This window comes from Amblyomma maculatum, chromosome 1, assembly GCF_055883805.1.
Source record: "Amblyomma maculatum isolate TAMU_Amacu chromosome 1, ASM5588380v1, whole genome shotgun sequence".
In the NCBI taxonomy this organism is placed as follows: Eukaryota; Metazoa; Arthropoda; class Arachnida; order Ixodida; family Ixodidae; genus Amblyomma; species Amblyomma maculatum.
Window position 1 is genome coordinate 243,301,636 of NC_139344.1, and position 14,314 is coordinate 243,315,949.

The 14,314-nt window shown below is 44.6% G+C and overlaps 1 protein-coding gene across 1 annotated transcript; it reads right to left on the bottom strand.

Moving 5' to 3' along the window:
- Nucleotides 1–353: 353 nt before the first annotated feature.
- On the bottom strand, nt 354–13,290 carry LOC146206085 (uncharacterized). Its single transcript, XM_084608499.1, has 4 exons — nt 13,274–13,290; nt 8,716–8,968; nt 2,780–2,973; nt 354–729 (listed from the first exon to the last, which is right to left on the bottom strand). Exons 1-4 carry the CDS (start codon nt 13,288–13,290, stop codon nt 354–356), a joined length of 840 nt encoding a protein of 279 aa, XP_084464625.1.
- Nucleotides 13,291–14,314: the final 1,024 nt, after the last annotated feature.

Consider the following 14,314-nt stretch of genomic DNA (forward strand, 5'->3'; position numbering starts at 1 on the left):
CCCTTATAGGACGGTCCCTGCAGAAAGTACAGTAGCGTCAGAGCTCCCCATAGGTCCCATGTAAAAAAATTTGCTCTTGTGATTGCTCAAAATTCGGGTGCTCAAGAACAGTTTGTTGACAAATCCACACCTAAATGACGAACAAAACTAATTAAAAAGCAGTAGCAAAAAGAAATATATTAGACTTTAAAGCCATATGCTTCCGAGGTTTCGAACTGCTGTGATTGAAAAACTCTTGGTACGCCATCACTCGCACCCATATCCACTCTGGAGGGCATTGCGGATAAGCGCAACAGCACAATAGAAACACTCTAGACCAGTTTGGAGAGAAGAGCGCTGTTTTTCGTAGTACACTACAGCTCTTCGTTGAACAGCGCATCAACGTTGGGCCCCCAGAGCTCGACTAGTTCCTTCCACAGTGCGGCGGCGCGCTCCCGGGTGCGTGTCGCGAGGTCCGGCAGGCTGTCCAGGATCTCCAAACGGAGCACTGCGGCCAGGACACGAAACCGGTCTCCCTGGTGTAGCGATGTGCAGGACGTCTGCAGCTCCATCTGCAGGTACCGCTCGCGCCACTCTTCGAAAGCCTCGCAGGCCGCGCGGAACTCGTCCTTCATCTCGGCGATCAACTCGCACCGAGCATCGGTCATTTCGTGGCGCAACTGGTCACGCTCGCAGCTGCCTTGTTCGATCCTCAGACAGGTGCAGCAGTCTTCGAGGAACTGGTCGTACCTGTCTCGGGGCAGAAAGATGGCGCGCCTACTTTGTGAGCTAAATGAAGACCCTGCGAACTTTTAATATTGCACACAGTTTCTTAGTTGTTCGATAATAAAGCTCTAGAAATGCCAGCGCTTTACCTATACACATGTTCTCAAGGAAGGAGTTATACTTCGCCTGCATTTGTACGTAGCCGCATTGGTTGCAGTAACGCAAACAATGGCCCCTAAAAGAGCCGTGATAAAAAGAAGGCTGATACTTTAGTTAAACCATGCAACTATTATTATGGCGTATATTTAAGTGTACCTAATTTTCCCATTTTGTATATTATTCTGTAGGGCAAAAATGACTCATGGTGATAGTATCGACTTAACCTGAATGAATTCAAATGCGATTTTCAGCTGAACTCGTGTTACTAGCTGATAGCAGATTTTGCTACCACTCTAGCGGTCTCATTTAAGTACGAGGAAAAATGCCGAAAATATAGTGCACAGTTTCAAGGGGAGTAATGCTCGCTAAAAGGAAAAGATGGCGCTGGAGCTCCCTAAAGCCCCGCAATTGTTTCCGTCGGCAAAGAGAACTACTTGCGAATTTACCATTACACAAAAAATAAAGTAATAGTTCTTAGGGCGTTCACAGTGCTTTATTGTAAGGGGGTTTATAGAACGCAATATATCAGGCAAGTAAGCGATAGAAGAACTGCAAGAAGAAATATATCAGAATGTGTACATCACTGGATAAAACGCGAAATACATTCAGAAGTTAAATAACAATGGTAAAGCTCTCCGCAATATGCATACGGCAAAGCAGACCGGAAGAAAACAGCTAAACGGGAATATATGCACATAAAGAGGCAAGAAAGCGAAACAAGAAAACTAAAAGAGGAAAAAAAGAACAATGCGAGTAGCTTTATCCCGCTCAAAACTTGTTATCCGAGCGTAAGATCTGTTAAGAATGGCTACACATCAGCTTGACGCATGCGCTGATGCATTGGCGCACTCGGACCGGCACGCATCTCAGCCTTGGTGAGACTGAGCTTGTTTCGACTGTCGGGAAGAAAAGACGAAAATGCAGAGGCCTGCCAGCAAGGTTATAACTGAGCCACTATCACTGCCTCGTGCCGACAGAGAATTGACAGTTAAATAAATAAATAAATAAATAAATAAATAAATAAATAAATAAATAAATAAATAAATAAATAAATAAATAAATAAATAAATAAATAAATATATATATAAATAAATAAAAAGGCAAAGAAATAAATAAATAAATAAAAAGACAAATAAATACATAAAATAAATAAATAAATAAGGAAATAAAGAAAAAGACGTGCTTTGCAACCGGCATAGTGCGCGACCGAGCTGGCGGCAAGTGCAATGCCGGCCTGCACGATAAAAGCCGAAACACAGGTGGCGAAGCAGCATGCGCCGAAAAGGGAGAATGGATATTGGAACATTGGATATTTCAAATTTGTAACAAGTGAGCACCTCTGAGTAATCTTAATCTTCGCGCAGATCATGAACACAAACGTCAACCGCAGACTTTCAAGGGCTGGAACATTCTGTTCGTTCTAGGCACGATCCGAATCGGTAAGCACATTACGCCTTGTGGTACCGCTTACCTAGGCGATTCATAGACATATATACTCAAAAACTACTTTTATAGCCTCAAATTTTATAGCTCGTGTCGTACCTTGACTTAAATTTGTGAGAACTGTTGTAATCCTTATGAAAATATATTACCACAACTCTTATGGGCCGGTAGGAGTACTGGATTGGCTGCACATGACTGTTGATAAGTTGTGTGAGGCTCATACTCGATGTACTGAAGCGCTAGCTCTCGCTGCTTGAAACTGATAACACCGAATTTCATTCCTTCTCTGTACTGAAATAATTTTACCTTTACGTCTTCACAATAACAGAGGTATATAACCATTATTAAGGACGCCTTGTACTCTAGCTAGAAAAGGGACGGTTCTGAAAACAACAAAACTTTTGTCAGTTGTTTGACCTAAACCCAAAAGCGTCCTCTCTAGTGCTGCTCTGCTCCTTAGGATCATACTAACCTGCTGTTCAGATCCATACGGATCTGATCGCACATTTCTGTCCAGCGCGACTCGATGTGCGCGAAGATTGTCGTCATCTCCTCGCTGATGATCATGCGTCGAGCATCGGAGCGCGCATCAATGCCCTCTCCTTCATCGGCGATAGAGTCCAGGGTCGAGTTCATGATGGCAGAGGAATCGCCACTGGTTTCAATCTGCGGCGCATTCACAAATGCATAAAAGAAAATTGCAGGTTTTCGTTAAGGTTTTCTTCACTGCCACATTCTGCCAGAGTCGAACAGCGCTTACATAATTGTCCCTGATATTTCCTTGTTAGTCTCAATATTGCAACAGTTCTAATAGTCTAAGCCTAACACAGGAATTTCTCGAGTTATAAAATATGAGGTTGCTTCTGAGAATTTTGTTATGGAATAAAAAATGAAGAAATGGGCAGTGGCGCGGAACGGTCAGCTCGAGGTTGGCCTACAGATATTAAATCACTCGCCCGGTCATCACCTCGTATTCTGTATTTCGGCTTGGCCCCTCCTAACAATAATAATGTCGCCATGTTATTTATACAGTTAACTCATATCACGAAGGTTAAAGTGTTCAGCGCTTGGGCTTCTGACTAAATTAACTAAATGCCGCTAGAGGTAAGTGGTCGTGCTCTTTGCTTAAAACCTTAGCGATGGCTTGAGACATTGAGTAGAGAAAGGTTAGAACAGAGGGCGAGCACGGAAACAAAAGCAGAGTCTTCCGTCGGCGCCGTCATCCTCCCGGAGCCTCGACCGAAGCCTCGTCTAAATGTTTCGTCTGAAGCTTCGTAGAAAGCCTAGTCTGCGGCTCGTGAATGAGGCGAAGCTAGGGACGTCGGGTGACGTTGTCCTCAGGCCACGGACAGTTGGAGTTGTTGTGGCTATAGGAAGAAGGAAAAGAAAACGCGCTGGCATGCTACTGGCTGAGCCACTGCCTCGTGCAGACAGAAGAGAAAATAGAGAAGAAATAAAAAGAAGCGGGAGAGAAAGACACGCGCCGCAACAACCGTCGTCCGCCATCGAAGCAGTGGCGGGTGCAGTGACGGCCTATAACAGATAAAATTCGGTGGCAGGCTAGTCCCTGCCGCAAGCGGCGGTAACCTACGTGTTCCAGCCCCATCAGGGCCAGGATCAGCCACCCTTCACCCCATTCTCCCTACAGACGGTTCTTTCATCGTGTGAACTGGCTTAACGCGTTTCTAATTGAAATTTAAGATTAGTTGACAGAAAAGGAAAGGCGTTGTATCTGTCGCACCTCCGTGCACTCCGGTACCGTGCCGTAGGAAAAAAGGAGGAAGGTGAGAGTAAAAGTGGGACGAGAGCAAAAGGTGCCATAGCGGCGGGCTACGGAGTAGTTTCGACCACCAGGGGATTTTTAACGTCCATCGCAGGCCACACGGGCGCATTTCCTTTTCGCCTACAAGGAAACGCAGCAACGCAGCAGCCGCCGTTGCGGGTTAAAAATGGGCCCTTCGGTTCGGTAGCCGGGCAGCTCAGCCGTTGAGCCACTGCGGCGAGGTCGCTGCTTCTGATATATGCTCTTCTCAGCAAGCGTCTCTTTGTTGCCGCGTATGCATCTGCGCCGATCTGCATTTCACTGCTGACCTCGTCAGAGCTGCTTAAACACACCAGTGCGCCTGATGAGAGGAGAGGTAGGAAGCATCTTGCGGAAAGCGAACACTTCTGCAAAAGACTGCTCACCCCTGAAGACCACGTCATGACATGACTGACGAAGGTGACAAGAGAGTCACGGACCGAAACTGCCTTCCCAAGGTCACAAAATTGGATGCGATGGCTTCAAGAAAACCTTACGATAACGACTGAGAGCGCTGCATTGTTGGCAGAGTCAAGGTTTATTTTGCCAGCTTGGTTTAGACGAAATCTATTAAGCGATGGATTCTCTCTAGCTTATACTACTGCATCATATTACGGGGCAGCACATGCAAGGGTAATGTAGAAAATATGCCGGTATAATCGTGGTACACCTAGATTATTCACGTGGAGGAAGGCATGCGTGCTGGCCCATGTTCTGTTCGCATGAACAAGGTACCGATTGTGAGGAAGCTTAGTTTTGCTCAAGCAAAAGTCATGCGAAAAAGACGTAACACGCATAGTTTATACTGGTTACTTCGACTTGTGCAAAGTTCTAATCAATAATATATACACTTATGATTGCGGTTGAGGTGGGTTATTAATAATAAACATAGCTCATAGCGTCTTAGCAACACACGTGTCAGTTGACAAGCGGGATATGCAAAAGAGAGAGAAAAAAAAGGTCGTTCAAACACGAGGGCTTGATTGGCGCAGTATACGGCTACGTTTTGGACATGGGGCGCATAGCGGTACTTGGTTTGGTTTGTGGGGTTTAACGTCCCAAGGCAACTTAAGCTATGAGAGACCCCGTAGTGGAGGACTTCGGAAATTTCGACCACCTGGGGTTCTTTACGTGCACTGACACCGCTTAGCAGACGGACGCCTTGCTTTTCGCCTCTATCGAAAAGCGGCCGCCGATGCCGGAATTCGATCCTGCGCCCTTGGGAACAGTAGTCGAGCGCCGTAACTACTGCGCCACCCCGGCGGGGTCCTAGTGGTAATATTAAGACAATTCAAACAAAATGACGGACGCATTGGCTGCGCCAGATGGCGCTACTATTCCCATAGGTGACCGCTAGTAGCAATTCATGGCGCCGGGCTGGAAGGTTTCCGAGACTAACAATCTTGTACCTTCGCAATGTCGTTATTGGAAGGAGTTAATTAAAAAGCTTATTCAAGGATAAGCACTTCTTCACCACGGATTATTCTGAAGTGCTGCTTCCTACAACAACACACGAAAATTGCTTAAAATCCCCTGATAGCAACTGTGCGTGACCTCGGGAGGGCCAACTGAGGTGTACGAATCCGTGATGGTTAGTAGGAGGTGAAATGTAGCCGTTAAATGCATTCTTGCAATAAAACTACATGTTCTGCAAAAGAAATGTATTCGACTGATAGCAAGCGAGTCTAAATATAAATATGGACTCCCATTTTACAAACTTTAAAGGTGTTGCCAACTACGAATATATTTCAGCAGGCCTGAAGAATCACCTGCATTTAAAAATAAAATGGCATGGCACAAGCGTTGTTACCATGGCAGATAGAGACGACCAGACAGCCGGTATGCGTTACGACATAAAAATATGTGGAACAGTAGGCTAGAACACCGTACGCGTAGAAGTAATTTGTTCATTATCAACTATGGTCACTCTAGAAAGTTTTTATTCTAATATAATCTGAAATGCGTAACTCTTTTAAAAGGCAAATGACGGAATATACTTTGAAATGCAGCAAATTAATATCAAAATGTCTTCTAAACTATGCCGCGACAGCGTTGTGCATTTTGTCGACACTTGGAAGAAAGAAAGAAAGAAAGAAAGAAAGAAAGAAAGAAAGAAAGAAAGAAAGAAAGAAAGAAAGAAAGAAAGAAAGAAAGAAAGAAAGAAAGAAAGAAAGAAAGAAAGAAAGAAAGAAAGAAAGAAAGAAAGAAAGAAAGAAAGAAAGAAAGAAAGAAAGACCACAAAAATGGCCGAGGTTTATCGCAGTTAAATCCATAGTCAGGTGAAGCGAACGCGTCATCTTGCTTGGTTTTGCTTTGTTAGGCTTAGTTTACTCATGGGTAGACTTGACATTGCAGCGATTAAATTGCCAAGGCTATGGACTCGAGGACACCTCAACTACAGGAGGGAACACGTGATGCTCTATTTGCCGTAAAATGTGAAGGTCAAAGGTGAAGTGGTGGTACGCCAGAGGTGGCATCAGGTTCAAGCTACTTTGCCACACTGCGACCTCAGACTTGAAGGTCAAGCAGCCTGCCAGGATAACATTGGCTGGTACACGAGGTAGTGAAGTTTTGCTTCAGAACGAGTTGGCTGAGATTGCATGTTAACTTACAACTATGACTGGCGTTAATTGCAGTTGTGTTCCAGAGTCATAACATGATTACTTGTAGAGCTCTCTCATGTTCCCGCGGGCGTTTTGTAATATGTAAGAACGTGCGTAATTGCATCCTTGATTATAGATGATTTGTTGTAGATGTCCCTATTTGCTTATATTACTTCTGTTTCTTTGGTATTATTCGAGATTGCCTCGTGTTTGGCTTTCCGTTGTTATGGTGTAATACTCTGACAAAAGTATATCAAAATATTTTCATCCTAAGTCTAACTTCCTAAATTTTGGGTGGTTTTTCCAAAGTTCTCTGAAACACCAAGTATAAAAAAATTTAGAGGACGCTTAAGCTTCGCTTTAAGAGTAGATCGAAAAGATCCTTTATCAACTGCTCTATCGTTCTGCAAATTTAGACTTACTTTAATTCTTGTTTAATGTATTTACAGTCCTAAAATTATAACTCGAGCATAAGTACACATTCTAAACGTATGTTAGCAAGTCATATACACTCGAACGCCTTTATAGGCGCCCTTCTATCATACTTGGTACCAATGACCGTATGTGTAATATGTGTTGCATGCCCGGGTGACATGCGGTGGGCTTGGATTCGAGAAAATGGCGGCAAGTTCATAATAATATTTACTAAAATTTTATGTAATTAAACATTACAGGAATTTCCTCGTACATTTCAGCTAATTCGTTCCAGCTCTCCCTAATTCGTTGACTTCATTTTAGTGTCGCGGATGAGCAAAGAGGGAAAATAAACACAAAGGAAGAACACCTGAATACAACGAAAGACGAACGCGGCTGCAGTCAATCATAGCTAACTATGGAGATAAAGGAATTATGAAATTATATGAGAATTGTAGAAGGGTGCAATGATCCTGGCGCCAATTTATGCGAGCCAGGTGGTGTGCTTAAAATCCGGTACGCAACAGGGACTTGAAATTAACCATGGAACGATGAGAAGATTAGGTCCACACATCAAGTGAAACAGTGTAGGGGTATCCGCTAGTCGCCGTTTGAGGCATGAGGAGCACACAGGAGGATAACTTGTGAGGAAGGACTGAAAAAGTGATGCGGCAGGCAGCCATAGTCTTCAGGCATTTAGCGCACAAATGCAGACACGCGATAGAAGAAAATCGCTACAAACCTGTCTACGGCAGGCAACGCAAGCAGCAACCGAGGAAAGAGCTCTCGCAAATATAAAGTACTGCCCGCAAAAAAAAAATAATAATAATAATAAAGTGCTAAGTTTAGCAAAAGATGGGAACGAATCGCTGCATGAATACATTGCTCGAAAGAACGATAGCCGCACGGAAACTGTTGATTCATGTGGCTGAATTAGGCAATATAGAAGCCGGTGAAAGTTCATATTTGCTTAGCATAAATCAACGTTGTAAAAACATCAAACATATTGTCACGACTCAAGTCACAGGGAGCCGTGAAGGTACACGTAGCCGAGGACCCGAGAATAAGGTCGGCTTGTAGTTCCGATCACAGAGTCCAGCACCAGCGCGCCGCTCGTGTCAACAACCGCTTCGTCGTCGTCGGCACCAAGCACGGCTGTCGCGCGGCGCTAGGCACGTGGCAATATTCTGGTAGACTGTAAGGCTACATATCAAAGAATATATAGCTACTGTTCTAGTACCTTAGGTCTTTGGAATAGTGAAACAAAAATTACCACATAATCAGTAGGACGAAACAGAGGACTTCTGTGAGTGTGAAAGAGGAGGAAAGTGCAGGAAGGGTCACGAAATAAAAGTAATCTAGATTGAACAAAAAAAAAATTATCTCGAACGAGAAAAAGCCAACCGGCTTCAGATATAAATAATAAATATAGATAAAACGGTCTAGTCAATTTACGAGTAGATAGCGCTGGTCACCTTAATTCGAAGGGTGTTCCGATGTTTATCTATCTAACCGGCTCTCGAACTATCTGAACAAGTGTCACCAGAAAATGACACAATAGACGCGTTTTCACCGCACAAGTTCGCATACCCGGCTGATTGAGGGGAGCGGCTGGGCCGTAGGTGGTGGGGGAGATGGCGAGGTAGGCACGCTGGGAAACACGGTTTCGAATATGCCGGTCCTGGACGTGGCAGCCATGGCTCGCGGCGTGTCTCGGAGCGCCTCGAACAGCGTGTCCCTCACGCGGGCTAGCGCCTCATGAACTCTGCGCCTCCTCTCGGCTCGCGACAACCGCGGGTTTTCGTAGGAACTGGTTACGAGGTGCGATGGGCTCCACTGAGACCTGCGCACAGTACGATACGTGTTGCAGGATGATAGCGCTACATTACGTACATACGTACGTACGTACGTGCGTGCGTGCGTGCGTGCGTGCGTGCGTGCGTGCGTACATACATACATACATACATACATACATACATACATACATACATACATACATACATACATACATACATACATACATACATACATACATACATACATACATACATACATACATACATACATACATACATACATACATACATACATACATACATACATACATACATACATACATACATACATACATACATACATACATACATACATACATACATACACAGATGAATGGACATACAGCCGCTGCAATTTTTGCGTTTCTAAGCCGGCATCGGGTTATGAAACGTCGACAGCAGCAAGCGCCGAAAATAGAAAAATACCGCTAGCGACCATAGGGTTACGATGTTATAATGCGTGCCCTTGACGGATCTATGCATATCAGACATTACAAAAGAACATAGTACCTCATGACCCTGGCTGCCTGTATGGCCAACTATTGATGGGGACCATCGGTCATACGATATCTGTAGGATTAAATGTTTATAAGGCGACAACATTAGAAGCCTCTCAGCCACGCAAACTAAGCATCCATCGTACGCGGTGGGTGGGTGTGTACTGTTGTGGCTCTGCATTCATGAGCAAAACAAATAGCGTCATGCTTATAGCAACGGCCATGCAGACGGCAGGAATTTTTAGTTGCGCTGTGGAACTATATCAGTGTCTACTAAGCAGAAACAGGTTGCATGTACACTGATGCATACCCAAGACCAGGCACGACATCAACACGCCACTAACACCGTGTTTGACTGTCAATACGTGAAGTTTCTACATGTAACTATATTGCCTCTAACTGTTCAAGCCTTTATTTGTTCCTGTTCGACAGCCGCTGGCATGCGGCCTCATCGTTATTCTGGCGCACTTATCAAATCTGTATCCCGTGTTGGTTCATGCTCGTTGTCGCGATACGACGCGTTATCATTTTGTTTGTCACGAATGATGCGCCGAGATCTGTCTCAAAGATTCCGATCACTCCCGTATGTTTCTACAGTGTTCCAGGTTGGGCTACTAGCAGTTTGCGACGTTATCTAGATTGTTCTGAGCAGCCTTTAAATTGAGCGTTGACGAGTGCGACGGGCATTCTTTGTTCGATGATCGACGAGCACGATTCTTGCTATCGCCGCCGCCGAGCTGCTTAGTTCTTTTGCGGGCACAAGTCAGCCCAATAAAGAGTTAATTTCTGTACCATCAAGCCTGGGTCTTCTTTTGGTGTCTACGGCCTTGTTACCACTAAATGACAATATTAAGGCGAAATCCTTACTTTGCTCATGATGAAAAGATCGTTTGGGCGAGCTCTGTCTGCAACATCTGTCCACAAGATTCCGTGGGATATCAGCGGTGTTCTGTCCAACATTTAGGGGGCAAACAAACAAACAAACAAACAAACAAAAAACTCTCCGCCGGCAATCGAACTCCTAGCCCTCCGACCACCAGCCAAGTGCGTTAACTGACTACGCCACGCCTTACTGTCACACACATCTCAGTTCTCTCTGTAGTTCCTGCCGTAGAAATGACAACGCAGGGGCGCAACGACGACCACTTCAACCCTGTCTCCAGGATGAAGAGTGGCGCACGCCCTCTGCCATAAAGACGAGAAAGCTCCATCGCCGCCAAGTGGAGCTACCCCCTTCGAATCCAGCACGGGCGAAGTCGCTGTCCTGCACTATGTGGTCGGCGGAGTTCTGTCAGCACTACAGTATAGAGCCAGCCTTAAAGGCTTGCTTCATCTTGTCACTAGTAAGGGGCCTTAAGTGTCTCAAGAAATGCTTTCGTCCTGGCTGTAAGCACATAGATGTAAAACGCAATAAGAACAGTTCGGTTGCCTTGATTCGTAGACGAACACATAAAAAATAGTGAACACAGCGGTCTTCCATGCGTTACGTGTTTCCCCTTTTGAGTGTGATTTTTTCTCATATTATATATAAAGTATGTCACGAATTTTCCCGAAATTTTACTCAAGTACAGTTATGTCGACGTAGCGCCAGTCTTCCTACTCCGGTGATCAGGTACCGTCCTGAGTATACGCGGTGGAATTTCAATCGCTGAATGCTTTTCCTCACTGTTTCTTCAATTCAGACTGCGTCCGTTGTAATCAACGCACTGTGGCGTATCTGTACGGTTCCATCTGTATCCATTAAGTATGCAGAAACTTGACAAAGAAACCACTCTGGATGCTAGAGCTCCAGCCATTCAACCTCAGCCCTGATATTAAAGCATCCCACATTGGCTAACCTAGCTGACTGCTGTGAGCTCGATCATTCACGGAACGCCATGTACGAGCCAATTTTAAAAATTCGGATTGTAATCTATGAGTCCTGTTGGTAGCCGCTACTTACGTTCCACAAGGCTGTAAGGCAGAGGTTAAGTTCTACTTTCCGCATCCAATTCAACACGGAGAAATTTCGGATCGGGGTAATTCTTAACTCGATTAAATTAAAGTTCCCGCTCTAAAGAGAATTCGGCGTTGACTTGTCAGCTTTGTGAAAAAAATGTATCACAGACATGGCTTTAGCGCATGGTATCTAGCTGTCAGATCCTACAGTCGTACAGAGGCTGGCCGCAGAGTTGTGTGAGGTGAAAAGATCACATGACGTGGTCAAACTGGCAGGCGGGACTAACCCGGCTTCGTCTTTGAGATGGGAGGGTTAGCTTGAAATACAGCCCTCTAAAGCCCTTGGACCCAAAGTTATAAACGCTGCCTTTAGGCCTTGCAGGGCTGCTTTGTTAAAATGGTGCTTTATATTTGTGCCGGGTGATCTTCCATCTTTCATATAATGTGGTATCTTACAACTCTATGCTAATGACTGTGTGTGGGATACTAGTGGCACAAATTAAGCGAGTAAACCAGTGTATCTACCACAACGAGAAACCGCAAGATAAGCCGGAAAATAGGAGCCGTTTAACGCGCTCGCGTCACGCACTTAAAGACGAAACATAATTGTCTCCCTCCCCCAATGTTTTTCCAGAGTAATCATTTTCTCCGCAGCTGTCGGAATAAGATAAGTCAAACAAGTCGGATATTACCGGAATGCTCGTCAGTGTCTTCGTCGCCTTTAAAGTCGGCTCCTTTTGTGAATAAGACAACTTTCTAGATTCCTTCTTCAGAAGTCAAAGAACGAGGGATAATCTCCCTTGGCCTTATGACCTAAAGTTAGTCTCTGCGCTAACAAATACAAGCCTTATAAAGTAGCTTTAGCGAGTGGAAGTTGCTTCCTTATCTATGATGGCTACAAATATATGGACGAGGTTTTCTCGGTAATGTAGCGTGGAAAAATGTCGTCGGGAGTCATGCTAGGGTTTTATTCCAACAAATGGTTTTGTTTGGTTTGTGGGGTTTAACGTCCTAAACCGACTCAGGCTACGAGAGATGCCGTAGTGGCGGACTCCGGAAATTTTACCCCCTGGGGTTCTTTAATGTGCACTGACAATGCACAGCACACGGGAGCCTTGCTTTTCGGCTCCATCGAAAAGCAGCCGCCGAGGCCGGGATTCGATCCCGCATCCTTGGGAACAGCAGTCGAGCGCCTTACCCACTGTGCGACCCCGGCGGAATTTTCTCTAACAAATGCTCTTAACTATAAGCCATGTTAAATCTGAACTTATATGGAGTCCGACGCACAAGAAATTTCAGCTTTCAACGTTCATAGTGTGCGCCCTACTATCCGGAAAATATGGTACTTAGTTTATGAGGGCAGCATAGACATTAAATGAAGATTTTCACTTGTGTGGCAACGCTGCCGTTTGATGCATTCTCCGATTTGTGGGTGCCAGTGTAGGCCGCAGCCTAATCAGAAAATATTAAATCACCTCTAGAAGATCCATAGCGATTCTGGACGAAAGGAAACTGCTTTGCACACAGCGAATGGTTGGGAGGCAGCAAACAACGCTGGGAGAACTAAGAATACGCTCAGAAGCAGAACATCACGCAGCATCATCGGTCGCCGGATGCGTTCACTTATACCCTCGAATATGGTGAGTTTAAAGCTATCCCTGATTGCAGAGTACTCATTTTTTATAGTAATTTTGAACATACTATTTTACTTAAGAGGCGGAAGTTGAAGAAAAAAAAACGCAATCATGAGAGCTATTACATCAAAACCTGTTTTGCAATAAAAAAAAATTGTTTATCATTTTTCCTATGCCTTTGAGTTTGGAATGTATAAATGCTATAAATGTATAAATGGGCAATACTGAACATTAAGAAACTTACTCGCTGATGTACTCCATGCTGCTCTCCGCTTCAGTTTTGCAGGCCTTAGCTGTGAACAGTAAATGAATAGCAATTACATTGAGGCAATGAAAAAAATGAATGAATGAATGAATTGATTGCTCAGAGAATAGAAAAATAAAGCATGAAAGATTAAAGACGTGCATCAGTAAAATTAACATTAATACTATGCGTACGGTTCTTAAAAAATGGTTCATAAGGCGTTTCCTCAATAAAGCCCGAACATTGCGGATACCAATTACTCTAATCACTATAAACTTTGTTCAAGAGAAGAATTCAATCGCCTGAAAGCCTGTTAGTAAACAGATTTGAAGGTGGATTCAACGTTCAAACCCCTCCAGGGATCACTGCCTTGTCGTGGCGGAAGGGCTTGCGAAACTCGATGAAGTCATGATCTCTTATGTGGGGCCACCCAAGGTAGACAGGTCACGGCAGAGAGGTCGGACAAAATGTGATTCACTGTAGAAGGTAATGCCAACCCACTCCAGTATTTCCTGCCAAGAAAACCCTATGGCCAGTCACAATATCATTAATGATATGGCGCTGGATGATGAGCCCCCCAGGTTGGAAGGCGTCCCCCATGTTACTGGGGATGAACAAAGGACGATTCCTAGTAGCTCTAGGACGAATGAAGCGGCTGGGCTAAAGCCAAAAGGACGCTCAGTTGTGGATGTGTCGGGAAGCGACCGGAAAGTCCTATGTTGCAAGGAGATATATCACATAGCAACATGGAATGTAAGATCTATGACGCAAGATAAACTGGAGGTCGTCAAGCGAGAAATGGACAGATTGAACATTGATATCTTGGGTATCAGCGAGCTCAAGTGGACCGGAATGGGAGAATTTAATTCCGGCGACCATTATGTCTTTTATTGTGGACACGAGTCCAAGAGTCCAAGAGAAGGAATGGTGTCGCTCTCATAGTAAACGGAAGATTGGGCAAAGCAGTGCTAGGGTACAACCCCAGAAACGACCGAATGATTTCACTTCGGATCCAAGGTCACCCTTTCAACATAACAGTTA